This window comes from Caloenas nicobarica, chromosome 17, assembly GCF_036013445.1.
Source record: "Caloenas nicobarica isolate bCalNic1 chromosome 17, bCalNic1.hap1, whole genome shotgun sequence".
Lineage (NCBI taxonomy): Eukaryota > Metazoa > Chordata > Aves > Columbiformes > Columbidae > Caloenas > Caloenas nicobarica.
In genome coordinates this window covers 7,558,916-7,586,516 of record NC_088261.1, presented here as the reverse complement: position 1 = coordinate 7,586,516, position 27,601 = coordinate 7,558,916, and the positions used below count along the sequence as shown (strand labels likewise).

At 40.1% G+C, this 27,601-nt stretch overlaps 1 protein-coding gene across 2 annotated transcripts in view; it reads left to right on the top strand.

The window, feature by feature from the left end:
* The window catches only part of ZZEF1 (zinc finger ZZ-type and EF-hand domain containing 1), a 55,616-nt gene extending 31,429 nt beyond the window's left edge, over positions 1-24,187 (top strand). The window contains exons 32-55 of one of the 2 annotated variants that reach the window (XM_065646887.1): positions 543-704; positions 1,353-1,482; positions 1,746-1,884; positions 2,092-2,257; positions 2,838-3,100; positions 4,105-4,277; positions 4,850-4,997; positions 5,572-5,708; positions 6,151-6,428; positions 7,517-7,691; positions 8,230-8,362; positions 8,760-8,956; positions 9,540-9,659; positions 9,861-10,049; positions 10,412-10,512; positions 11,019-11,154; positions 12,250-12,609; positions 14,423-14,566; positions 15,429-15,597; positions 17,006-17,104; positions 18,127-18,292; positions 20,068-20,218; positions 20,755-20,826; positions 21,181-24,187. In XM_065646887.1, coding sequence (XP_065502959.1) covers positions 543-704; positions 1,353-1,482; positions 1,746-1,884; positions 2,092-2,257; positions 2,838-3,100; positions 4,105-4,277; positions 4,850-4,997; positions 5,572-5,708; positions 6,151-6,428; positions 7,517-7,691; positions 8,230-8,362; positions 8,760-8,956; positions 9,540-9,659; positions 9,861-10,049; positions 10,412-10,512; positions 11,019-11,154; positions 12,250-12,609; positions 14,423-14,566; positions 15,429-15,597; positions 17,006-17,104; positions 18,127-18,292; positions 20,068-20,218; positions 20,755-20,826; positions 21,181-21,255 — 3,883 coding nt within the window. In that variant the 3' untranslated portion in view covers positions 21,256-24,187. Of the gene's footprint in view, positions 1-542; positions 705-1,352; positions 1,483-1,745; positions 1,885-2,091; positions 2,258-2,837; positions 3,101-4,104; positions 4,278-4,849; positions 4,998-5,568; positions 5,709-6,150; positions 6,429-7,516; positions 7,692-8,229; positions 8,363-8,759; positions 8,957-9,539; positions 9,660-9,860; positions 10,050-10,411; positions 10,513-11,018; positions 11,155-12,249; positions 12,610-14,422; positions 14,567-15,428; positions 15,598-17,005; positions 17,105-18,126; positions 18,293-20,067; positions 20,219-20,754; positions 20,827-21,180 lie in introns of both variants that reach the window. The other variant, XM_065646886.1, reaches the window with a different exon arrangement.
* Positions 24,188-27,601: the final 3,414 nt, after the last annotated feature.

The window sequence follows — 27,601 nt, the reverse complement described above, 5'->3', positions numbered from 1 at the left end:
ACTTTGCAGAACTAACTAAGGAGCCTTGATCTTGTGATCAAAAATGCCATGTTAGCTTTTTATTACCACTATGCAGGAAAGCACAATAAATTTTTCAGTGTTAAAACCTTGACTTACTGCATTTTGTAGCTATAATTCTGCAACGTGTTTCTGAAGCTTAGTAGTAACATACTGGTTAGAGTTTTTGGGATATACAGCCAGGTGTCATAGAGAAATGAGAATTTTGTGCCTATATTGTTTGTCTCCCTGCCAATAACTTCCGAGTCCTTTGTTCAGTTTCAACTGAACATGGCAAAGGTTTCAAAGAGAACAAGTTCCTGTAAATCCCAAGAAAATGTTGTACTGCAGAGTAGAGAAAAACTCTCTTGCTTATACTCGGGCTATAGCCTAAGCTCTGTCTCAAGTGGATCCATAAAGGACACCATCTTTATTTCAAATTGCGTTGGCTGTTCTTCTTGCTAAATTGTGTAAGTTTATGCCACAGTAAACCTGAATTTTTGCCACATAATTAATTTAACGCAGAGTCTTGTGTTTTTATTTAGATCGTTGCTTCCTGCCTTATCGTGTGTGCAGACAACTCTCCTTCACTTTTTGGATATGAGTTGGGAACCGAGCGATCTTTCCTTCTTTGTTGAGATTCAGTTACCACAGCTTCTTATGACTACATCACAAGAAAACATAAGTGTCCATGACAGTGTCATTTGGTGAGTCAGGGGTAATGCAGCTTTCATGTGGCACTAACTATTAATACCATTTTTTTTCAAGCAAGGCTCCTGCACTTTGTGCTGGAACAAGCAGTAAAAGTACTATTAGCAAGTGTGGTATAATTTTGGCCGGTATGCAAGGGCTTAACTGAGGTATTTGAAATTTTTTGCAGCGTTGCTAGTGCAAAAACTTAAAATTTTATCTTTAACCCGATTACTGCTGGAACACCTCACCTGTTTAGCGATGTAGCAGGAGGTAGATAATGCTGTTTCTTGTCTTGATAAATATCAAATACTTTTAACACCTGCATGTTGCAGTTTCGTAGTGGTAGTACTTCTTGCAGATGAGCAAATGTGAGGGCCAAAAAGCTTTTAAAATGCCTCAGCTGGTCTGCCAGCATTAGCGAAAGCAGTTTGGATTTTCTGGTTTTGCACTATGGTTCCCCATATATACTTATGGACTTGTCAGAGTTAAGAAGCAGATGTCTATGTGCTCATTTATTAACCAAGTGAACTGGGGTTCTCACAATTCTGTTTTTATTAGCATGTTATACCACTTTGTTCTTTAAAAAAAAGAAGTGTCCCAATTTATATTAGAGGGAAGCCTGGCTGCATTTAAATGTAATATTGCGCTTGCTTTTCTTTTAGTCAGTGGAGTGAAGAAGACGAAATTGCAGACTACAAGCAGAACTGTGAGTGGATGGATGAATGTCAGGATGTGATGTTCGAGGCCTGGTATGAAAAGATAGCTCAAGCTGACCCAGAGAAGCAGAGAAAGGTGACTTCATGATTTGCTTATTTATCTGCAAAAGGGGCAAACAGAAGACTTTTACAAGCCTAAAGGGGAGAAAGGAATCTGACTTAAACTGATTATTCATGAGTTGGATCCCTGGCTCCATGTAGGCCTTCAAAAGTCTAATGTGATGAACAGATCCCCTTCCTTTATTTGGCAGGAGAAGTGTTCTGCTTTCTGTTTAAAAAGAGCTTTCTCAAAGCTCGGAAAATAATTCTCAAGTAAATTGCGTCCATTTATTGCTCTAGATGCACATGTTTGTTGCTCGTTACTGCGACCTGTTAAATGTGGACATATCCTGCGATGGCTGTGATGAAATTGCACCGTGGCATCGCTACCGCTGTCTGCAGTGCAATGACATGGATCTGTGTAAAACTTGTTTTCTTGGTAAGAATCATTTAAAAAAACCCTCAAAACCCTCTACTCAAAGGTAAAATAGCATCTGCTGAATTATACATAAAATAAAGTGAAAGACTTTTCTTGTGGACATTTTACAAATGTTTAGCTTTTCCTAATCTGAATATGAGCTTGACATCAAGAAAGATCCTTTATCAAAAAGGGTTTACAGGGAAATCTTACAATATTTCTTTACAGGTGGAGTTAAACCCAAAGGACATGAGGATGACCATGAAATGGTTAACATGGAGTACGCCTGTGATCACTGTCAAGGAGTTATCATAGGTCGGAGAATGAACTGCAACGTGTGTGATGACTTTGACCTTTGCTATGGATGCTATTCCGCAAAGAAATACTCCGACAGGTATTAAATATGTGATTTTTGTTTCCTCTGCTTCACTTGACAGAAAAGCAATAATTAGCAACTAAGTCCAATCTGTCATTCTTGTGTTACTTCCTACAAAGTTGCGCCCGACATCAGAACATCTAGTTGATGTCCTTTGGAGAAACATAGCAAACGGAGGACCAGTTGAGCAAAAATTTCTGCAGTTTGGAAACCTGCCCAACCTCTGAAGTAACTTTGTAGCAACTGTTTTCTAGCCATGGCTGTGAAAGTTGCAGAAGAAGAGTTATCAACCCTGAATGACAGCAGAAGTGGATGGTGCTGTGGTTGGGCAATGTCTGTTTTGGTGCTTGACACGAAAGATCTTAAAAAAAATTGCATTTCTAGCGCAGGAGCTCTTGTGAAAGTTCAAGTTCTTTTAAACGAGCACTGCTGAAGTCAGTGAGGCTCTGATAGTTTACAGTACTTGAAGGTCTACAGTTTCAACCTCTGAAATGTGTTGGTTTTTTCATAGTTTTTTGTAAAGCTGTCATGTTTTACTAACTACATTGGTTAGTGAGAAAGCAACTGCATTTCAAAATGAAATTCCTTCTTCTTTCAGCCACTTGCCCACTCACAGCATCACCGTGTATCCCATGGTGACTATTCGCATCAGTGACCGACAGAGGCTCATCCAACCCTATGTCCACAACTATTCCTGGCTGTTGTTCGCAGCTTTGACTCTCTACAGCGCGGATCTGGCAAATGGGGAGGAGGTGGAAGGAGAGAAATTAGATTCACAGGTCCTCGGTCATGCCAGAGTCCTGCAGCATCAGTGCATCCAGCTCATCGGAGACTGCTTGCTGAAAGCCCAGCACGGAAAAGGTGAGTCAGCTCCTCCTTCATGGAGACAATGCTGCCCAGCAAGTGTCCGAAAAGTCTGTGATTACTCACTTGGAAGTTTCCAAAGGAAAGGGGAAGCTACTGTGTACTTCACTGAGAATAACTGTTTATGTAGAAAGCAAATGTAGAAACAAGTGTCGTTTAGGGTCGGTGGAACATGGAAAATAGGGTGCTGGAGAAAATTAATTTTATGCTTACGTAAATGCTGAAGACAGCTTGGCAACTCTTTGGTTGTATTTTTTTTCTTTTTTTCCGTCTTGGATGTTGCAAAGGGGCCAGTCAATATAGCTTCGTGTTCTGTTACTAACAGGTTACTGACACCCGAAGGACTTGAAAGCAAGCAAATAACTTGGTGGAAAATGTTTTTTGTTCTGCAGCTCTTGGCAAGAATTTTTGAACCTTATTTGTGGTGTGAGATAAGTCTGTTTGTCTGGAAATGGGGATTTCTGTGAACTAGGACCTACTACAGAAAATGGGGTGATACAATAGAGACCCATGTTGAATATATCAAAAATTCTAGACTCAAATTCAAATAAGTTTACTGGTGCTTTTTTTGAGCAGCTCTAATACAGCTGAAATACCACCACCACCACCGAATACTTACGCATACTCATTATTTAAACTGCTTGTTTTTAGCATACAGTTTTATTGTATAAATATTTAACTGGTCAGAGGATTAAAAGCTAAGACAAATTTCATTTACCTTTCATAATTTACACTGTTGGGAGGTATCTCTAACACTCTCTTGAATTAATTAATACTCCTACCCTGATGGTGTCTTCGTGAAGTCGAAAATGTCACTGCCTGTTCTTCACAATATTGTTTAATGGAACTACATAATTAAGTGAACATGGTGGGGAACATCTTTTTGATGGAGTTGACATTCAAAAGACGTTTGCGGTTGTCTTTCAAAATGCTTCAGTTCTGCTTGTTGCCTTTCTTGCCACTCAACAGCTGAAGAGCTTTTATAACTTTCTTGCTTTCAGGTCTGAAAAATTTAGCTCTCCTCTGCATGTTACCAGAAGGTGAATCCTTCTCGGAGAACGACACTGTCTCAGTCAGTCCTCCCACAGATGATGCTCCAAAAAGTCACGCTGGTGATAACACAGGGAAGGGAGGAGATGAGAAACCAAGCACAGGCGCTTTTATGCATTATAATGTAAGTACTGTTATTTACAGAATCCCTGATATCAGTTAGTTGTGTGTTCTTCAGGAGCTTAAACGTCTTATTCTGACCATGCGACTGAAATAACGGATCGTAGTGATTTCATTTGTAGGGAAAATTTGAGGGGCAAGGGGGCTGCTGTTGGTTGCTTCATTTTTATTAGGTCCAGCTGATGAAAAACAAAGGTAAAGGTATCACCTCGTGGTCTGACAGGCAACTGATTCACAAAAGTGTTGGAGGGAAGGGGCAAAGGACGTTGTTGCTGAAAGGGTTGTCATTCCCCTAGTTGTTCGCACTGTTAAGTTAGGAGAACAAGCTTCCTACAGTTTTATACAGTGTATAAAAGTATTACAGTGTGATAATTTATGCACAGAGATACAAGCAAAATAGAAAAATGTATTTTCACTGCATGGAAGCTTAAGATATATTTATATCAAGAAATTCTTAGCCAATAAAAGGTTTTGAGATTCAGAGAAAAAATATGTTCAAATGCAGATGACTGAGGGCTTCTCTCCATGGTTGTTTCTGCAGGTGTTAATCTTTTAGTGCCTTTGTTTTATTTTTAGGGGAAAGCAGATGTTTGCAATGCAATCCAGTCTCCTGTGGAAGATAAAGTAGGAAAACAAGGAAGTGAAAGCAAAGCTGTCTTCACAAAGAAAGCTGTTTTGAGACAAGAGTCAGACTTGTCTGGGGATGATAATGTTTCTCCAACAGGTAAAAGATTATTCCTCATTTTTCCTGTTACAGAAATATCCATTCATATGCAAACAGCTGTATTTTTTTTACTCCTAACCCATTTTTGTGTATTTGCGAATGTCTTGAACGCGGGCAAGCTGTCTGCGTTGTAAGAAGCTGCCAAGCGTACTGCTTCGAACAACTGCTACCTTGCGATTGGTTTAAAGGATTCTAGAAATCTGAGTAGAATTCCACCAATATGTATATCCATGTATAGAGATTATAGTTCCTGTTGGTCTAACACAATGCTTGTGTATTCTTACAGACTTGGAACCAGATGTGTCTTAGTCTATTAAAGACTAGTATTAGAATCACAATAGTAAAATGGTCTGTCCATAGTACTGTCCTTTATGTTTTAATAGATGGTGTAAATCCTTTTACCTACTATCTTTTGTACACTTTTATAAAGACTTGCTTTTCAAATTCTAATAGCATTTTTAAAAAACGTTTTTTATGCTTAGGTTGTAATTTTAAAAATGAAGCTGTCACTCATTTCTTTTATTTTTAATGTCATTTTGGGCATTTTCTTCTTTTATTTTGATTTAAAAAGCAGATGACTACCTCTCAGAAGATTCAGCCCAGAAGCAAGCAGAGAAGGTTATAATACCTAGCCAGGAACAAGTTTTTGCTGAATGCTCTCAGAAGAGGATTCTAGGGCTGCTGGCAGCTATGTTACCACCTTTCAAATCAGTTAGTTCTTTTTACCTTCAGTCTGCGTAGTTTTCTTGATGTCACCAGGAACATGAATAAAATTCATAGTGAAATTAAATGTGGGAGATGGGCTTTTTTTGCTTACGTGATACAAAATGTGAACCAGAATGTCTTAAAACATTTCGCATTATTAAGGAATGGCAAGGGTTTGTTCCTGGGTGGGAGGAGAGGGAAGGGTATTTTCATTTATCTGTAAGTCAGTCTGTCTTAACTCTGACAGCTGCAAAGCTTAAACCATCAACTTAGGTTTATGCGTCAGGTTAGCTTAACTGGTCAACAACAGAAGTAGGAACCTGGTTTCTCATTTCCTTTTGTCCCATTTGAAAGAACACTAGAACAGAAGCTTTTTGTATGTGCTGTGACTTGGGCTAAAAGTTTTATTTTCTTTCCCTTCCTTACTGAGATTTTTCTTTTTCCATAGGGCTCCACAATGTCTTTGATTAACCTGGAGCAGATACTTCCACTGATGTTTCAGGTTGTAATCTCAAACGCTGGCCACCTAAATGAAACTTATCATTTAACACTGGGACTTCTGGGCCAGTTAATCCTGAGACTTATGCCTGCAGAAGTGGACGCTGCAGTGGCCAAAGTCCTGTCAGCCAAACACAATTTGTTTGCAGCGGGAGATGGGTCTGCAATGCCAGACGGCTGGAAGACAACTCATCTTCTCTTCAGTCTGGGAGCTGTGTGTTTAGACAGGTGCTTTTTAATTTAAAACTATTATTTTTAATTTCAAACTCTCTGACTAACACTAATTTTCTTTTGTGTGTACCTCTTGCATAGAGCCTTCTTAACAGAAAGTCAATTAAACCTGCACCCTGATTGTGGGAAAGGCTTAGCATCTGCAGCCCTTGTTGCAGTGAGAATCACTTGATTTCCTTCCAAAAGAAGGCTGGCTGTTGAGCAGTGGCTTAATTTCCTGTGCCCTAGCTATGTAGCAGGTTATGGTGGAAAAAGTAAGGTTTGGAAAATGGAAACTTTGAGGAAAACCAAAGTACAGTCCTATTTTTTAAATTTTCTTTGGTATGACATTAATTCTCTCCTATTCAGTCGCATATCTCTTGTGTAACTTGGGAAAGGTGGAGCATGTGTCACGTGGTAACCGTCACCAGCGCTGAGTTCTGGATCTGGCCCTTTTATGTAAGAGTATTAGAGAGATTTTTGTATAGTAAAATTGCACTGAAAGCAGCAAGGAGGGGCAGGGCAGATGTTCTGTTTTGGAGATCTTGAGAAAGCCCTTAAACACTCTAATGTCATGCCTGTTAAATATGACTGTGATTTTTTGATTGAAGCTATGTTTTAGAGGGAAGGTTCATAAACAAATAGAAAAATGTATGAAATTTAAAGGCAGAGGATCAGCTGAAGGAAAGGAGTTTCTCAAACATTAATGTTACATCAAGGAGGCCAGTCTCTAGATTATTTGTGTAGTCCACAGAGGGGAAGCAAGTAGTCACGTGTGTGGGAAATAAACCGCTTGCTGTTGTGCATAGAACTTCTGAGCTCTAAATTAAAGTTAGGAATTAAAGGTGACAATGTTCAGGCACACTTTGATTTGGGACTGCAAACCCTTTAAGAAAACAGAGTATTATTTATGCTCTAGTGATGAAAACAAAACAGAATTTATGCGTCAGCTGGCATGAAAGCTTCAAATTTTTGGAAAAACAGTTGTATAATGATATGAAAGCTGTAGCTGTGACAGATTAACAGTGATATGCTGTCTTGAGGAAAAATCATTTCAGGTAAGTCTGAGGTCAGCCCTCCTAATACCGACTGCTCTTGCTTTCCAGTCGTGTAGGTCTGGACTGGGCAAGCTCCATGGCAGACATTCTTCGATCTTTGAACTCTTCTGCGCAGTGGCATAATGTGATCGCTGCTTTCACTGACCATTGCATTAAGCAACTCCCCTTCCAGCTAAAGCACACCAATATCTTCACTTTATTGGTGCTGGTTGGGTTTCCTGAGGTAAGTGGCCTATTGATACTAAAGGAAGCGAAAATGGTTAGAGCTTTTAGGTTTGTATTTCTAAACACTACGGATTTCATCAATTTGGGGCAGCCATTATAAACCGTCACAACACGGTGTATGTCAGAGTTCACATCTTTCCACTTGCACACGATTAATGTTTATTTAGTGAAGAATAATGTAGCTGGTTTTGCCTTGTATTTCTTGGAGCACTACTTGTAACTATCATGACAAAACCAGCTTAGTATGTTTGAGTATCGAAAAGGGCTTTTTATACGAGCAAAATAAAACAATGTCACTCTTGATAGTCATAACTCTGATATATTGCCTATGTAGCATTAAGTTGTTTGTTGTAGGCATTTCTTTTATAGAAAGGAACTGCTGTTTCCTAAAGATCAGCAAATACCCAGCAGCAAGCAGATTTTCCAGCTAAAAAATACACTATTATGTATAAATAAATGTAGCCAACATAAGGGATAACTATGTATTTACAAATAAGTATTGCAAACCATAACTGAAAGTTTTGCTGCGATTTCAGGTGCTGTGTATGGGGACTCGTTCTGTGTACATGGATAATGCTAACGAGCCGCACAACGTGATCATCCTGAAGCATTTCACGGAGAAGAACAGGGCAGTTATAGTAGACATCAAAACTCGAAAGAGAAAAACAGGTTCTGTGACATTTTTATTTTATCAAAGAATTGCAGAGTATTTCCTTATGGTTTCTTATGGATACCCAAAAACGTATCAATTGCAGATCAGAATTTTCCCCATTTTAACTGTAAAAGACAACATGTACTGCTTTGTATGCTGTACTGTTTATGTGCAAATATGTGCAGACAATCAGGTGTTGCCCGAAGTTACTTAGGGATTTTTTTAACTTGCATTGAAACATGAAATAGTTTCTTGACTGTTCGATGAATCCGAGATAATTTTAGTACAAGACCATTATTAGAATGTACTTCACGTATGGATCATCTTCATGTCTCAGCCGACTCGTATCTACTGGTAAGAGATGATTTTGCGTTTTAAATGAACTTAGCGGATTATGTTTTTCCTCTCTTGCAGTGAAGGATTATCAGTTGATTCAGAAATGTGGCCAGGAGGGCAGCGATTCCCAGACCCAGCTCAGGCAGTACCTCCAGCACTTTGTTCTGATATCTACCCACCTTCTGCAAACCAGCATGGACAGCAGCTATGCTGAGGCCGTGGAAGCAACTTGGGTCTTGTCGCTCGCTCTGAAGGGTCTTTACAGAGCACTTCAGGTATCTTTTGCCTGACATGTAGAACATAATAAATAAAAGTTCATATTCTGCTTTGTGCTACAGGAGCTTAGGTATTGACTAAGCACATTGGGACACTAACACAAGGTCATTTCTGTCACGTCTGGCTCCTTTTATCCCCTCCCTGCAGCGGGTTGAAAATGTTGCTGGGCTTTAAACAGCATTCGTGAGTCTGAAGTGGAAGTTGGGTCACTTTTCCTCTATGGGGGCTGACCATTCATGAAAGCTGAAGAAGAAATTTATAGGGATAACACTTTATGGAGTGAAGTTCACATGCCCCTTTTCTTACTCCTGAAATAATCTGGAGCGGGGATCTGTATTTTTTTTGGACTGTCAGATCAAAGCAGATATCCAGTTACTACTGTGTGTGTGTCATAGATGATACTCTTAAGGTATTTGAAGTGGGGATTTGTATTTTAAGGGTTTTTACGGAAATGAAAGAAAAAGATTCTCAGCCTAGTTCATCTGGGCAGGAAGTTTGTCTGAGGCTGTGTGATAAGGCCTTGCAAACTTTGTGATGCATTGCACCCTTTTTACTTATTTAATTGTGTGTCTGTGTTTGTAGATTCATGGCTTTAAGGAGATCCAAGCTGCCTTCCTTCAGTCTGGTTTACTCAAGCTTCTAGTGAAGAAATGCAGCAAAGGAACTGGCTTCAGCAAGACCTGGCTTCTCAGAGACTTGGAGGTAAGAAAAGTTACGTGGGAAATGCTGGGTTTGTGTTTTGGGGTTTTCTTCTTTTTTTTTTTTTTTTTTAGGTGCTGTTTCTTTTTAGAATAACATGTTAAGCAGTGTCCAAGTCTTATAATGTTCTTATAAAATGCTGATTGCAGATACACTAATAATATCTACAGCTGTAACACCATATGCTACCTTTTTTCTCTGTAGATTTTGTCAATAATGCTGTATTCCTCAAAGAAAGAGATCAGTTCCCTGGCTGAACGTGAAGATTCTGAACTGGAAGAAAGGGAACAAGATCAAGATGTGGAGCAAACTGTTGTTGGGCCTGTTGATTTAGAGCAGAACAAACTTGATCCTCTGGAGGGTTTGGATGAAGCCACCAAAATATGCTTCTTGGTACTTAAACTTCATTTTACCTCCTTTGAAGTTACTGAGAATTTGCTATTTGCATATAATAGTTAGTAGTTTATATAGCTGTTATTCTTTTAAATTTACTGAATATGGGTCTGCAATTTCAATGTATTGTTACCTAAAAGAAATAAACTAGAACTACAGTAGTGAACACTACAAAATTATTGTAAAGCTTTTTTGCTAAATTACTTCTCATTTTTACAAATCCAGATATTAGGTTCATTCGTTCTCTGCCTCTGTCATAGGTGAGAAAATAATGCCTAGGTCATCCTGAAAGAAACTCATCTTTTGTTTTCACCTGCAATGTCTTTATTTTCATTTATATTTTTTTAATTCTTCTTCTTCAGATGACACACGATGCACTTAATGCACCTCTCCATATTCTTCGAGCCATGTATGAGTTGCAAATGAAAAGAACAGATTCTTTTTTCCTGGAAGTTCAAAAGAGGTATGTGAAAGACTGGGTCCAGCAGGAAAACAAAGTTACTAGATGTGGGTGGTAACCTAAAATCTAATATGTGCCAAATAGAAATTGTTCCAAGGATCCGATTTGGTTTTCATGTGTGAAAAAGTAAGGAAATAAACTCCCACTAAATTGTATTTATGGAAACAAGTCACCATCTTCTGAAACGCATTGCATGTTCTTTTCAATATGGTAACTCCCATATGAAGATCTACTATGTCTCTAAATTATCCTAACTGAGGAAGAATGGAGAGCTTACATGTGGCTTCTAGTATCACAGCATGCTGTAGAGCCACCAGTTTTACATTTAAGACCTTTGACTTGTTAGAAGAGGGAAACTAGTTAATACTATTTGATAAAAATAGGTAGAGTTTAACGAACCTTTCTAAAACAGGTGCAAAGATTTAATTTGCATTTAATTGCACTAATTTAATTTGCATTATTTTCCAGACACATTCGCGTGATTATTTTTTTCTTTTGCCTCTTTTAAGGTTTGATGGAGATGTAATTACAACAGACGAGAGGATCCGAACGCTGGCTCAGAAATGGCAACCCAGCAAGCGCTTGAGGTTGGAGGAGCAGAGTTCAAAAGCAGTAGATACAGATATGATCATCTTACCCTGTTTGGTATGTGCATCTCCACAAAAAGGAGCAGTTGTGAAATAATTAATTTAGGCCTTGAGTAACTTCAGTTTGTTTAGTAACTTCAAACCTGAGGTTTGGTTTTTTTTTTAACATCTGAAGTAATCTGTTAATGTTTTATGTCAAAACGAATGAGCGGGTAGAAGAAGCAGGTATTTCTTCCTTGTAATTTCTTCCTTAAGGAAGTAAGAGAACTCGATTCTCAGCTCAGGAGAGCAAATTGTGATTGCAAGCTGTAATTTCCTCTCCTTATACAAGAGAGATTGTATCTAATTACTGTAAGCTTATGCCATAAGTGTTTCTGTTTTAGCATATTATTGTTATCTTACAGTAATTTCAGCAAAACAAGGAAGCAATTACTTTGTCTTGTAAAGTAGATGCCACCTGCAAGCTTGAGGCTTTGCATTCCGTAGCATGGTCCCACAGCTCTCTGCTTTATTTTGGGTGCAGATTCCTGGCCGTGTGGTATCACCACCACAGTTGTCTATCGGTTGCATAGCAAACAGGATCAAGAGCTTCCTGAAGTAGTTTCACATCATTATAAGAAAAAAAAAAAAAAAAAAAAATTAGACCTTACAACAGCTCATACAGAGGCTGTGAAACATCCACCCATGGAAATTATCCAAACTTAACTGGACAAAGCCTTGAGCAACCTAATGTCATTTTGAAGATGGCTCAGCTTTAAGTCGAATTTGGACCAAATGGTCTCCAAAGGTCCCTCCCAACTTGCCTTATTCTGTGATTGTATTCCAAGGTCACAAATAGCATGGCACTTTGTTGCTTTACCTCTGTAGTTCATCTTAAATTAACACTTCAGGTTATAATTCTAATTGCTGTTTCTCCTCATATGTACAGTCATAAATGTATCTGTGTATAGTGAAGTCTTTTTGCGGAATTCTGTCCCTGTAGGTATGTGAGAGATCACACTTTTGTGTTCTTCGATGCATCTGCTTTTCAGTATGTAAAAGCCAAATTAATTTGTAAATTCAGCTTGCAGTCCGATTGACTGGCCAGATATGCAAACAGAAGGAAGTAAATTGTTGAGAGCCTATTTTCAAACTTACATTTCTTTTTTTGCAGTCAAAACCTGTGCTCTGTGATAAAGCGACAGAAGAAACCAATCCGGTCGCCCAAAAACTGATAACCAACACGGAGAGTGACCTACAGCTCAGCTACGCCAAGCAACGTCGCACCAAGAGTTCAATACTCTTGCACAAGGAGCTGGACTCTAGAAGTAAAAAGTCTGTGAGGGATTACCTGTATCGTGTAAATGAGGCAACGGCTGTTCTTTACGCCAGACATGTGCTGGCGTCGTTGTTAGCGGAGTGGCCAGATGACGTGGCAATAAATGAGGAAATCCTCGATCTTAGTGGCCCAGCCCATATGACATACATCCTGGACATGCTCATGCAGCTGGAGGAAAAGCAGTTATGGGAAAAAGTAAGTGGATTTCACTGATGCATGTGAACAAGCCCTGTGCCTACACGCCATGACACTCTGACTAACAAAAATACTTGCTGTTCCTTTTTTTAAACTAAATTGAAACTGCAAAATTTAAATTTGTTCTGAAGAAGCAGTTGGAATCTGTCAGTGTCTTAATGTACGGATTTTGTTAACAGAACATGGAAAAACTAGCTCCGTGGAGACAACTCTTTCAGTTATGAAAGAGCTCCATGGGAAAACAAATCTTATAGAGAAATTGGTAAAATAGGCAGTCTGTTTTGAAGGCTGCTTTTTGTTAGATCTAAATGTGTATATTATGGAAGTGATCTTGGAATTATAATAGAATGTTGTAATGAAAACGTCAGCTCAATGCTTCACAGCAGTCGAAGCAAATAAGTGCTGGGGATCTTCAAAGAAGGAATTAAAAATAAAGCAGAAGGCATTGGCATGCCACTGAACCAGCAGTGTGCTCTCTTCTGGACTACAGCATGTGATCTGACTCCCCATCTCATTAAAAAGAAAAAAAGAAGGACGCAGTGCAGCTGGAAGAGGTCTGGAGAAGAGAGGGATTATTATGGCCATGGAATAACTTTAGTGTGAGGAAACAGCTAGTGTTCTTTATCCTGGATCTTTGCCCTGTGGGGATATTGAGGGAGAGGGAGTAATTTAAAAGTCTATTCCTGTTTCTCTGTAATCTTAAACCACTAAGCAGTGTACAAAAGTTAACAGCAAGTATTATTCATTGGCCCTCCCAGAAAGAAAACAAAGGAGTGTCAGGTTAAGGTAATGAGTGGCAGGTCCAAAACAAACGGAAAGAAACTGGTTCTTGACAGAGTATGTCATTGAAATTGTTGCCATGGGGTGTTTATATAGGTTCAGAAAATGACAGGATGAACTGATAGAATAAAAATCTGTCAAGGTGTATTAAATACAAAAGCACAGCCTGTGTCTTAGGCTATTCTGCAAGTGCGTGGAGGCAAAGGACGCATTCAGGGAACTATACTGCCTACTGCCTTGGCTTTTTAAACTCCTTTTCCCCAAGAAATCCACTTCTGGCTGATTTGGAGATGAACCTTCTGGTCTGAGCTAGTATTAAGTTTTATAGGAGTTAGAAAACGGCAGGTGAAGACACGTAGTAGGTTGCTGTAATGACCTGGAAAGGGCCTGGAGTAGCAGGACTCCTCATTAAGAGCCTTTGTGCACTTTTGAAAAATAAGAAAAAGTGGAGACTAAGATTTTTTTTTTTTTTTTGTCATTTATTGTGTCCTGATAGACTAAATGCTGTTTATTTTTATTTTTAAAGACGCAGCTCTTGCATCTAGTGTTTTCAAATATGCAGCCACTTAACTGATACTTAATTGTTCCTTTTTGTACATGGAGTTGTACATTTTGAAGACTAAAACACATGACACATCCTGTTCAAATCAAAACCAGTACATATAGAAGGTAGAGGTGTCTGTTTAGTATGTTAACAAAGTTGTTTATAGGTTTAGTTTACTGTTAATTATTTTATGGATTAGTCTCAATTCTAGCATTTGTGGAAACAGATCTAGGTAATAGCTCTCATGTTTTTATCCGATAAAGACTGAAAGATTTGGAACAGAGGACGGAGTAAAATCTTCTTCACTTATGGAGAGGACACTTGTAGACATTATTTGTGAATTTGTCTTGTGTCTTGCTAGTAGCTTGATTCTCTCTTTCGAAATGTTGTGTGACTAGAAATGGGTCTTGTGTCAGTCATCAGCGTGTAAGTTTGTAAATATTGTTTTGATAGTGAATTGTATTTACATCACGTGTTGCTTCTCCCCAGATTCTACAGAAAGTGCTGCATGGGTGCAGCGAGAACATGCTGGGAACGATGGCGCTGACGGCGTGCCAGTTCATGGAGGAGCCCGGAATGGCAGTCCAGATGCGTGAATCCAAACATCCTTATAACAACAATACTAATTTTGAGGTAAATTGTACGTGTATCACAGTGCGTTGGATTTGCAGGACTAGAGGACTCATTGAAAACCATCAAGGTGGCTGGAGCAGAAGGCTCACCATGTTCCATGTGTGTAGCCATGGGACTTCTGTGCCTGAAGCACCTGTGAAATATCTGTTCAGTCTTGCTTTTGAGGCTGATGCCAGATGGCTGATGCTTTGCCCTGCAAAGAAATGTGTTCAATAAGGCACTCAATGTAGTCCTAGTTCAATCGTGTGAAAAGTGCATTACTTAAACTTTTTTACTACACATGTGTTTGAAGCAAATCGTATACTTAAATGGCTTCAGGGTCTTCGTTTTTCCCTTTTCATCCAAAGGTCTGTTCCATTTGGCCTGTTACTTCCTTGTGCTGTTAGATGAAAGCTAGGAGTAGAGTCTTTCTCTCTTGTATTTCTCATTTTAGACTGTCTTCTCGTGACACAAAGGGTTTCTGATTTTCTTTTCTTGGTGTCGTTTGAAAACATTTTTCTAATGCAGTCTGGTAAGCAATTGGGAGTCTTAGGAGTTTTTTTCCTGCAGTTCTGACTCTTTAGATTTTTATTTTTAAGACAAGTATAAACATGTAGGTTCTGGCAATGAGTTCAACATCAGCAATGAATACCACTTTTAAAAAAGCAAAGCTTTGCTAGCAATTAATTTTTACAGCTAATGCAAACAGTAGGCCATGTGTTACTTTTGTTAAATTAATTTCCCATAAGAATAGCAAAGAATTTTTTTTTTCTCATGGAGATGCTGCAATGTTTGTTATATCTCCCTTGTTTGTATGGTGAATCTCCTTTGTTTGTATGGTGAAACTTAAGCAGCTTCTTGGTAATACGTGTGTGTTTCTCAGGATAAAGTTCACATTCCCGGTGCTATCTACCTCTCAATCAAGTTTGACTCTCAGTGTAATACAGAAGAAGGCTGTGATGAGCTGCTCATGTCCAGCAGCAGTGATTTCCAGCAGGATCGGCACAGCTTCAGCGGGTCTCCGCAGAAATGGAATGATTTTGAGCTTCCAGGTGAATGCGCAGTGTTTCAACGTGCAAATGTATAGAATATTGCTGGTATCCAGGACTCTTGAGAGAAACTACTGAAAGATGGCAATTAAATGCAGACGTTCCTCAGATGTGTGGGAAAAAAATTCTCCTTTTCTTGTCCCAGTCTGTTTGCTCTGACATGCTGCTCTTGCATTTGTTTCTTAAAAGTAGGCTTATCTGTTGTTCTGCTACTTGACCTTTTTTTTTCCACACCTCAGTCAAAGCATGCACTTAGCTACTGGAAATAAATTTTGATTCTGTTCCAAAAACAGTCCTTGTTCTGCATGATACTCGCATTGTTTCTGCCTTGTCTTACTTTCCACAGGAAGCACATTATTTTTTTTAAAAAAGAAACCAAACAGATAGGCTTATCTCCGGTCTCTGTGCTATGCAAGTGCTCAGAGCACATAAAGTGCGTGGCAATGCCTTGTCTCCAGTTGTTGCCGCAGATCAGAGCTGAAAAAATATCAGTCATTTGACTGACAGCTTCAGGCTGTATTCTCTAAGCAGGTTTTTGATAACAACAGTAGCTGAAGGTCTGCATGGTCCCTGCTTCTTCTGTTAAATTGTTTTAACCCACTGAGCGCTGTGGCATTGCAGGAAGCTTGTGACTTCGAGTGCTGTCAGTAGCTGTAAATAGATTTAAGAACTTCCTTAGCAAAAGCAGTCTGGGTTACAAGGTGCTGGTTAGAAACAAATGTATGTTCTGTAGAAACATTTTGGATTTTTATGAACTTCTTCCTGTCCTCCTTTTCCTCCCAAGTAATTGCAGAGGTTTGCCAGGAAACTGAACTTTGAGGCTCATTGTTTTAGAGCAGCCTTGGCTGTGAAACTTGAGTTACACCTTGTGAAACTTCAGTTCCAACCAGGGCTGTCTGGATTAAGGCTCTGGATTTCACTTGGCAGGCTGTAGCTGAAACCAGACGTTAGGAGGATTCTGGGCTTTTCATTTGATGGATTTCTCAAGACTGCTCGGAGCAGGAGAGAGCAATGACCCCATTTCATGATTATAAGGGGAAGAGGGTTTTAGATTTTTTTTTTTTTTAATCCTAAAAAATATTTTCAAAATTTTTCATCTTCTCGAAACTTTGAAAATTCTGGTTCCCGATGAAAGCTAGCATACTTGTCCCAGGGTGATAGGATTTTTCATGGAACAGAAGGGAATTCTAAGCATTAACCAGATCTAATATTACAGAGCGCAATAGGCAAGGATGTGTTTTGTTTAGCATTACAGCTAACTCCCCATGTTTGTGAAGCTGTAGATGCTACAATGACAAGAACTTCTTGAACATTCTACTGTAAAACGGTTAAACATTTTGATAATTCTTCTGCTTTTAAGTGGTTAAGTTTAACAAAGTAATATGGATTTTCTTCCTTTCCTTGTATACAGGAGACACGCTGTATTACCGATTTACTTCTGACATGAGTAACACTGAGTGGGGTTATAAGTTCACGGTGACAGCAGGTCATCTGGGAAGGTTTCAGACAGGTAAGTGTCGTGGTTCAACCCCAGCCGGCAATAAGCCCCACGCAGCCACTCGCTCACTCCCCACCCAGTGAGAATGGAGGAGAGAATCGGAAGAGTAAAATTGAGAAAACTGGGAGGTTGAGATAGAGACAGTTTAATATGTAAAGCAAAAGCCACACACGCAAACAAAGCAAAGCAAGGAATTCATTCACTGCTTGCTATAGCAGTTATTAGGAAGAAAATTAGCTTGATCCCAGCTGAAACCAGGACAGTAAGTGGTGTTCAGAATGTATCTGAAAGGACTTTTTTGGAGTTATTTTGCTGAGCTTTGACAGACTTGTGGTTATCCCTTTTTTTTTTGACTTAGAATTTGCTTTCTCTGGTGTTTTGGAAATAATATGATTAGCTTTATTCAACTTGAAACTTGACTAATGTCTTTTATTTGCTGTGACTTTATGCTAGAAATACCAAATCTTCACAGAGGCTTGGAGATAACAATTATAATAATGTTATTTGCATTCAGAATCTCATTATATGACAGTAATTACATGCAGGATTTAGTAAACACTCCAAGGTGCTGTAACTGAAAACAAATAATTGTAATTGTGTTTTTAAAAAGCAGTTATCCATTAGAATAGGCTGCTTCTGGATCTAATTTCTCAATATGGCATGAAGGGGTTTGTTAGTTCATTTCAGAGCTCAAATATTTTTAAGGAAATTGAAGCTGATGGATGATTCACAATGAGCAAAACTACTGCGCATCACACAATAGTGAGGAGTTGTGTTTTGTTTGCCTTATTTGGGCAAAACTTTTTCTTTCAGGTAGGATTCTTTCTAAGCTTTTTGCCCCAGGAGAGACTTGTGATGTCATGATGTAGTCTAGAATGATCTCAGATTTTTTTTTTTTTTTTTGTAATTTGTGCAATATTTGTTACTTGCCAAAGCAATACTTTAACATACGAAGAAAACTGAGCATATGAACAGGATGGGTCCCTACAAAAGTAACAACTGTTTGAATTTTTTTTTTTTTTTTTTTCTTCCAGGGTTTGAAATTCTAAAGCAGATGCTGTCTGAGGAAAGGGTAGTTCCTCACCTCCCCCTGGCCAAGATGTGGGAATGGCAGGTGGGGGTGGCGTGCCGGCAGACCGGGCACCAGCGGCTCAAGGCCATCCACCTGCTCCTCAAGATCGTGCAGTGCGGCGCCCAGAGGTAAGGGCGCTCTTCCGCGGCTCGCGCTAAAAAGCAAAGGGCAGGAGAAGAAAAAGGGACTAGGGGCTGGTAAAATTTTGAAGCCAGAAAAGCATGATTTGAAGTAGAAATTCTTAATTTGCTTTTCAGATGCAATTCATAGTGTCTTAACAGCAGAAACTTACTATAAGGTGGTTTTTTTGAAAATACTTTTTCTCCTTTCTTGGCTTTTAAAAGAAGTCAAATGAATTTGGATTTTGTTGCAAAGAAAAAAAAATCACCCTGAAACAGGCCAAAAAGATTTCAATTCATTTTCTAGAAATTTAATCTCTTTGTATGGGTAGTACTTCAGAATTAAGGTGAGGATGGAATAATCATAGGATCATAGAATCATTTCAGTTGGAAGAGACCCTCAGGATCATCGAGTCCAACCACAACATAACTCTGGCACTAAACCATGTCTCTAAGAACCTCGTTTAAACACCTTTTAAGCCCTTCCAGGGATGGTGACTCCACCACTGCCCTGGGCAGCCTGTTCCAATGCCTGACAACCCTTTCTGGGAAGAATTTTTTCCTACTATCCAATCTAAACCTCCCCTGGCACAACTTGAGGCCATTTACTCTTGTCCTGTCACTTGCTAGTAAACTGGTGAAATGATGATCTGATTCTCTATAAAGCACATAACTTTTAAATTATCAGTTTTAGTTGTACCACTAAGCCTGTAATTGAGTTTCAGAAGGCTTAGGTGTACTAATGCTTAAGTATGCATGGCATGGCTATTTCTTAGGAAAATACACATTCAAAAAAATGTTGAGCTTTTATATCATCTTGCAAATGTGTATAGTCACGATAACTCAGTAGAAATGCTGGAAAGACAGACAACTGTGCTGAAATGCTAAACTTATCTTGGTTATGTCCTTTCAGTTCAGAACAAGCAAAATCATGAAAATGACAGCATCCTACTAACTTTGATAAAGAGAAGTCAAAAAGTACATTCATGTATAGTAATAAAAATGGACAATTACATAGAATCATTGCGTGCCTCTGTAAGTTTTAGATAGACCAATCTACCTCCAAGCCTGAAAAAGTGATTTGGCTATTACTCATAATCACTGATTTATTATATTTTCATGTTCCTTTAGTGTTTTTTCATCAGAGGATGTCTGGTTTGTCATGCGGACAACAAATTTAATTGCTAAAAGATCAAGTCTCCGTTGTGCTTATAATATTTAATATTTTTCTTCTGTTAATCTGATGATAGATTCCGAAATGGAGTTTCCCCCTGTTGAATGATATTTGTTATCCTACCTGTATAAGTGACATTTGGACTTGGTAGCTTTAACTCGAGTAGGGAAGGACACAGGGTTGGAATTGTTCGTAAAGCTATAAATCAGTTTTTGTCTCTCTGCCCTATACCAGGGCATCACCTGCCCAGTGCTGTAGTTCGGTATTGTAGAATTTCAAGCAGTGGAGCCAGAGCATTTAGCAAAGTGATGTATATAGGGTTTTTTTAAAGCCCTCATTTCAGGAGGCCACTCAGTTTTAGAGAAGCCACTTAGACATATTCATGGATATGAGGTTTTCTCCACTTCACTGGTTCAGAATGAAATCCGTTGTGCTGAAACACCTGATTGAATTTAGCTTTGAAAATGCTTCCTGTGTTTCACCCTTTATTTATACATCTGTCAAAACTGTGTGGTATTATTCTCTTATTCTTTTTTTCTCCCAGAAACAGGCATAAGATCATGGTTACTCATTATTTCATCTCTATTTCATTTAAATTCCTTCTTTTCAGGGACTGTGACCTCACCTTGTTGAAGCCACTTTGGCAGCTTTTCACCCATATGGAAAATAACTTGTGTCATGACATGGCCAAGCCTGGTATTCTCCTTCCTCTTCATCGTGCACTTGCAGAACTCTTCTTTGTTACGGAAAACAGAGTTACTGTAAGCGGCTCCTGCGTTTTTATCCCTCCACTCCCCAGTGCTGGCAACAATACGTAGTTCAGTGTTAAATTAAATGCAGTTTTGCTTTATCTTGGCAAAGTTCATCAGAGCTTTAGAAACATTAAATACTTCAGAAACATTAACAGCTTTATCTTGTGGAGTCTGGTAGCAAATTCTGATCGAGAGGGGTCCTGTTGCCTCATCCATCATGGGGCCTTAAGTAATAGTTGTGACTTCCTCGTGCGATTAAAGCAGTAGGCCCTAAAGCCATGCTTTATTCTGAGAGGAATGCAGATTTAATAACTAATTGAAAGGTATTTGAATATGGTTCTCCTTGAGTTGATTCTGAACATTACATGTGAACAGTCTGTAATGAACTGGTTTCTGTGGTCACAAACTGTGCCCGGGAGAGTCTCGTGTCTAGTTCTGGTACTTTTGATTCTTGTGGACTGCTCTAATAATCAGCATTTTAATGTTAATTAGTAGGACGATATCTTTGGTAGAAATGGTGTTCATTGAATCCTTTCTGGCTGCAGGAGCTTGGATCTCTACAGGAGTATTTGCTTGCCTTAAATACTGAAGATCATCTTCATCGCTGCACAGCACAGGTATGAATATTGCACAACGCCAGGGATGTGTGGTTCTGTGATATTCTTCTGGCAGATGGAGATAATGAACGATTTCTAATTGCCCAGTGGAGTTTTATAAAATAGATGTACTTGGGCTTTACAGTGTTGTGACAGGCCTCTGCAATTTGTGAATGAACTACGCAGAAATGCTGTTCTCCTTTAACAGCCAGATGATGTGCCACAAACTGGATATTCAGTGTAATCGGGTATATCTCAACAGGATGGTTATTTATCTATTTATCTACTTCTGTTTAATTTCATAGAAGAATTTCTTTACAGTTTTGGATTGGGGAGAATCTCTGACGTGACTTTGTCTTTCCTTCTCTCTCCTAGGCCCTGAAAAACATTGCTGCTATCAGCCTTGCCATTAACTATCCAAACAAATCAACAAGTTTCTGGAATGTTTAATACTGGCTCAGGCCGGAGTGCATGGGATATAGAGTAGTTTGTCCATAAGAACCTTGGAACAAACATCTTAACTCCGTTCAGGAAAAGTTCCTTCAGCTTCAGTGTATGAGCACTCTGCAGCCTTCCTTCCTTCCACCTCGATGTAGAATTTGTAAAAGTAAAAGCGCACTTCAATGAAAAAGCACATCTTGAAGTAACTCACGCGTCGCCTACAGTTATGTATTCACATATTGTAGCATGTTAGAGTAAACGGAACAATTTTTTTTTTTTTTTTTATTCGGAGGAAGTAAACGGAAGAAGGTAGATGAAGTTTGAGAATGGGAGGCCCCTGTCTTGGTATCATCTGCTCCCGAGGAAACTTGTTGATGGAACGTGACAACTTTGAAAATATTACTGAACTCAGATGCCATCAGCATCTATTATAAATCATTGAAGTGAAACAGGCAAACCAGAATCTGGTGGGCTGATGCAGAAATGGTCCACACTTGAGTCCCATCGTGTTTGCTTTTGCGTTGAAGGCTACTACCCAAGGAAAAGAACCTTAATCCTCACTAAGCTACAGGTTGTCAAACAAATTCTGGGTGATTCGCATAGCAGTTAAAAGGATTCCAGTTTCAGAGCATCTCCTGCAAGAGGTTAATGCTTCTCCTGTTCTTTGATTCAATCACCTGGATCATCTGTTCTTACCTTAATTTATATCCGATGTGTTATTCTAAATAGTACATTATTCTAGTGCAGAGAGCAAAGACTGGCGCCATTCACAATGCAGTGATGATGTGAAGAACTGAGGAACTCACTTTTTGTCGAAGATCACATCTTTACAAGAAATTATTAATGAGGTGTTTTTCTTTTATTATTTTGACACTAGTGGCTCAGGAGGTCCGTCTTGGCAATGTTGGGAACCCCAACTCCCAGCACTCAGGGTGGGGGTTAATGATCAATCCAGTCTTATCTCATAGAGCAATAACTGCGTTACTCTTAGTGAACATGGAATGCATCACAGACCTTCTATGCTGAAATAAATTGGCTTTCTTCCTACTCAGTTACGCTGGTTATTCCCTTTCCAAAGAGTTTAAAAAAACAGAGGAGGATTTGGGAGTGTATTTTGTATACCATTATACAGTGTGTAGAGCTGGTCTTGTCAAGTACGACTTCAGAGAGCTTTTTATGCTAATTCTTCTTCCCTTCCTCACCTCAACATTCGAATGGGAAAAAAAGGCAACCAAAAGCTTCAGTGGTAACTGGATGCCAGTGGTGCAAAGGCAGTGGCTCTGTCAGGAGGGAATATGCTTATTGACCTTCTTGTCCAAAAGGTGAGCAGTACCTAAATAACAACATGCAGCCTGCACAGGAGCACCAGTTTGGGGGCTGACCTCTGAATTGATGGTCTTATCAGCCGAGGCTGGAATTTCAAGGGTGGTCTAATCTCCCTCTGAGAGGGAAACGTGCAGTAATCCATCCCTTTTTTTTTCAAATGGCCCCTTGCGCTGCAGTGAAAGATGTTTTGACTTCTGCTCAGCCAGGTGAGTGCAAAGCAAATGCTTCTTCAGGGGAATGCGGTTCAAACAGAATGTGATTATTCCGCCTGAAATACTTAAAACTGAAGCCTAAGAAACACTGCGCTGAGACCATTGCCCTCAGGAATGGAGTAGCCATCTGAGTAAACGAGAACACCAGAATTCAGGAAAAAAAGTACTATTTATCAAAGAGATACTGCTCTGAAACCCCTCCTCAAGTATCCTGTAGTTGAAGGTTAAAGCCCTCCTACTTTCCAGCATGATAGCACGATGGGAAGGGAATTACCAAAGTTGCGGTGTATCTAACGTGGGTCATCTTGTTCCCACATCCAAGTAACGTATTTCAGTTTGCAATCTCACTGCAGCAGTGTCTGAGAGATCCCTGGGACACCAGCTGCTTCTAACAGCGCAAAGAGATTCAGAGGACGGGCAGCTGCTCCACCAAAACCAGACATTCTCAGGTCTGCTTTAGGGAGCCGTATCGATGGGATGGGTGAGCGTTTGGAACTTGCTCTCCTGGAGCAGCAGGACTTTCCGTTCGCCCTGTGACTCCACGGCGGAGCAGCCGAGGAGCTGTCGTGGGCTGGTTTGCTGAGGATTGAGCGTGCCGCTGGCATCCGCCTGCTTTGCTCAAAGGAGGCTTTTTTGGTCATTTTTCACATCAGGGATGAAGACTGTAAATAAACCATTCATAGAACCTTCCATGGCTCTATCATATTCACATTTTTTTCCGTTGGACTGCTTTTTTTTGCTTTCCATACAAAGACGTGAGGCTGCAAGGATGACACAGGTGTGGCCAATGTTCTTACCAGGTGTCCCCTTCTTTCCTCTACCAGCAGAAACTGGCCTCGAGTCGGTCATCTTGCCCTAAAGGGACCATCTAGGAACAGTGTCCACTAAATATAATTTCTACCCACTAGATGGAACTGAAGGACTGTGACCTGAGTTGACACTGGATCTGTTGCTGCCTTACAACTCAATCATTCATTAAGGATTTTTTTAAGAGACAACACTGATTTTTTTTTTTTTTTTTTTTTCTTCTGCTAATTTTAAAGGGAGAGGAAGAGAATACCAATAATGAATATTCACAATCAATCACATTTTGAAAATCCTGCAGCAGTTTCAAGTGGATGCAGATGATACTATTGAATAGTATAAAACTGTCTGGAAAACAGGTATGCTGAAAAAAATGTGCCTAATATAAAAAAAAAAAAATCAACAAAACCAAGTTGTCCTGCCTGAATCACCAACGATATGTTTAAAAACAAACCATATTGTTCCTAATGATACATTTGACTTGCTTTCATTAAACACTTACAAAAGAGAGTTTTATAATTTCTTTTCTTACGGGTTTACTACTTTGCAATTTTTATCAGTTGTTTAAAATATATCAGACCTTTATTCCAGTTCAGTTCAACATGTAAAAAGAAAGCTACAGATGTAGGTAAAATATGCAAATGAAGAGAAATATATTGTAAAAATTCTATAAAAACAAAAAAGTACAACGCAGTGTCTGGTTTTTTGTTTGCTTTTTCTCCTTCCCTCACTGAACGTTTAATGCTTGAATTTGCAGTGAGATCAGGGGTTTTCCTACAGATCTTTGTTTCTAGTGCCTGTGAGCAAACCTGCTTTTCCTGGTGGGGTTTGTATATATCTGATATTGTATAGAACTATGCAGGGTACGTACTTCGGGAGTCCTCTCTTAAATTCCAGCCTTGGTGTTCACGTTGCAGTGGCTTTATCCGAAAAGCCAAGTTTTCTCTTGGATATCTATTGGTTTCGGTGCCCGCGTTTATTTACTTTCAGACCTGCAACACACATCTGGGGCCCCAGATGTCTCATGTAAAGCTGAGACTTGTCTTGACATCTCTTGATTCTCATTAGCGGTGTTCAGCAGCGAAGGTGCTGGTACTTACTTGGTCCAATGGGTTTAGTTTAAAAGCTTTTTTACCTTGGGTTTGGCTCGAGGAAAACCTCGTTCGGGGAACCGTGAGGATGTTGACATCTTTCTGTATTTACCTAAAGCCCTAAGTTGTTTCCACTGGTTGTACACAGAGAATAGTCTTATTAGGTAATTTTATTAAATACAAATAAATAGGATGGTTGTGAAGTTGTGGGAGAGTGGGGAGCATTCCTGAGACAACCGGGTTTGAGGTTTCAGCCAGTGTAAGCGAGGTGATAAATGTAACAAATTCAGGTTAATCTGCTATTAAATTTAGTGGGGTTCCGGGCACAACCGTAAGGGTTAGAAGCCGCTGTTTTTTGCATCAAGTTAATTAAGACTGTTTTTCCTCCAAGAGATCAAAATGAAGCTGCAAGCTAACTGGTAAGTGAGTGACTTTTTTTTAAACCTACTTTTGGGAGAAGGCTCTGCTGTGTTTAGAACAGAACTGGCCCAAACGCCCTGAGTTTTCACAGCCGGTTCCAGTGGCTCTCATATCTTCGCAGACATAAATCAAGCCCTGGCCTTTTATACCATTTTAAATCTGGAGTGACTGTCTGCAAATCCGTGAAGGGTCACCCTGCCATACAATCTGGGCACGTGGGAGCGGAGCAAGGCCAAATAATCTGATTTGCTGCTTTCCATTTCTAATGATGAATGTGGTTTCTTGCAACCAGAAGTGAGCAATGTTGGGAATCTGCTGGGGAAGCCACCAGCACAAGCATCGGACTTTGTTTTCAGGGGACAAACACAACCACAACCACGGGAGCCTACGAAAAGCACAACCTGGCCTTTAGGTAAAGCTACTAGAATGTTGGAAAACAGATGAATGTATATAAAGAGAATGGTTTTCAACACTCCGCCAGTTAATCTGTAAGAGGTTGGGCTGGATAATAACTGGAACAAAGAATGTGCATTGGTAAAATGGCCTGGAAAAACAGGAACTGTGCTGGAGGGAAACAGAAATTTGGCCCAGCTCTGAATTTAAAAAAGTCAATTCTGATTGAAGCGAATAAGAGAGAAATCCACTGTGAATAGGGAAAGAATTAAGTAAGAGGTGAAGGAAGTAAGATTAAAGCTCATTCTTTCCATGACGGTCAGGTCCAGTGTAATCAGGTCTACTCTGCAGTAATCTTTCCTGATTTTTACCTAAGAAAACACAAATAATAAAAAGCTGGTACCCGGCTCAAAGCCAGGCTGCAGTGTTGCGGTGGGGCTCACAAGTGGGTGTGCAGTCTCAGGAGGAATAAATACTTGAATTGTACGGCTTTCTCTTGCATCCAGCAAAATCCGCAAAGGCAGAAAATAAAAAGATGAATTCTTGAGTCAGGAGAACTGTTGAGTCAAAAGCCCTTTCATCTCATCAGCTTGCTTGCGCATAAGTCATGTCTGCGTTCCTTACCCTTCTCCTTTACATAAACCACCCACTGAAAACTCATTAATCAAAAATGTCAATGGTTTCACAGAAATGCCCCCCCACTCACACCTTGGGTTTTATGTTCCCCGGTCTAGCAGGTTGGGCTTTTTTTTTCCCACCAATTGTCTTTTTTTAAAATTTTTGTTCCTTCATACTGTGAGCGCTGATATAAGAGAAAAGAGCATTTCATCCTCCATAGGGTCAATTTTGGATAGGCTGCTGCGTTTTAAATGACATCACTTTGCCTTCAATAATTGTCCTCCTTGCATTGCTCTGAAAAATTACGTTTTCCTCCACTCATTCACCGGTCTCAAACTACACCGTGATGCGTTTGATCTTTCGGCACCTTATTTTTCTGCAGCAGCCGTCTCAGCTTCTTCAAAGCTGATGGCATTTCAGAGGGTGTTGCTCTTTGCTCGCCGCCTTCCCCAGCGCGCCGCTCGCTGCTGCGGCTTCTGCCTTTGCGTTCGGTCGAGGGACAAAAACTTCCCGCGGTGGCAGGACCCGGCAAGCTGAAAATAGTTGCTTTATTTACCAGAAACTCAAAGGCTCTCCGAGAGTAAAGCAAATCCCTCTTGAATTTTGCACTAACAGTGCTTCGAACCAGCAGAACTTGCTGCTGGGAGGTTGCAGTTTTGCTTTAGTTCCATCTGCACGGAGGTGAGGAGGGGGATGCGTGGATGAGGAGCACAGACCGATGTCCAGGAGGTCTCGCTGCCTGACCCCACGTTCACCAGACACTGCAGGAATTAGAGATGCTGTCTGCTCCATGAGGTCTCCTCACAGCCAACATTGGTGTTGCAAGGGCATGAGAAAGATCCCTCCGGTTCCTTGGGGTGTTTGATCTGCTTGCTTTTTGTTGCTCAATGTACCTTTGTGCCCCCTGGTTCAGCAAGACTCCAGCCAGGCTTGAGCTGCCGGAGAGCAGCCGTCGCTTCGCTTGCACAGGCACAAGCTGCAGGTGAGCGTCTTAACTCACCTCCTGGCTTCTGATTTTTACACGGCCCTTCACACAAAGCTGTTGGGAGGTCCCCAGGAGAGGAAGGCAGATCCCTGCTGCACCCATAGAGCTGCCCGTGGGCTCCTATTTTGGGGACTGGTTCCTACATCATTCCTGTGGTTGCCCATGTAGCATCTTCTCCTGGTTCTAAGAGCCGCTGTGCTCCGGGCAGGCGTCTGGCTGCCAGACCCTGAAGGGAGAGACATCACCTCTTGCTTGTTCTCTCAAGTATCCCTCAGCCTCCCACACTGGCCCTGAAATAGAAAATTTGCTTCCCGGTGAGGTCTGGGATCCCCTTATCCCAGGCTGCTGTGAGCTCCGGGCATGTTCATGTGGTGCTGAGTGGCTGTGTGCAGAGTCACGCAGTTGTCAGTGCTGATCCATGGCTTTAATTACAGACCGGTCTTTTGGTAAGTCTCAAATAAGTCAAAACAGACAATGGCAGCTCAGCCCCAGCTTGTGAGCAGTTT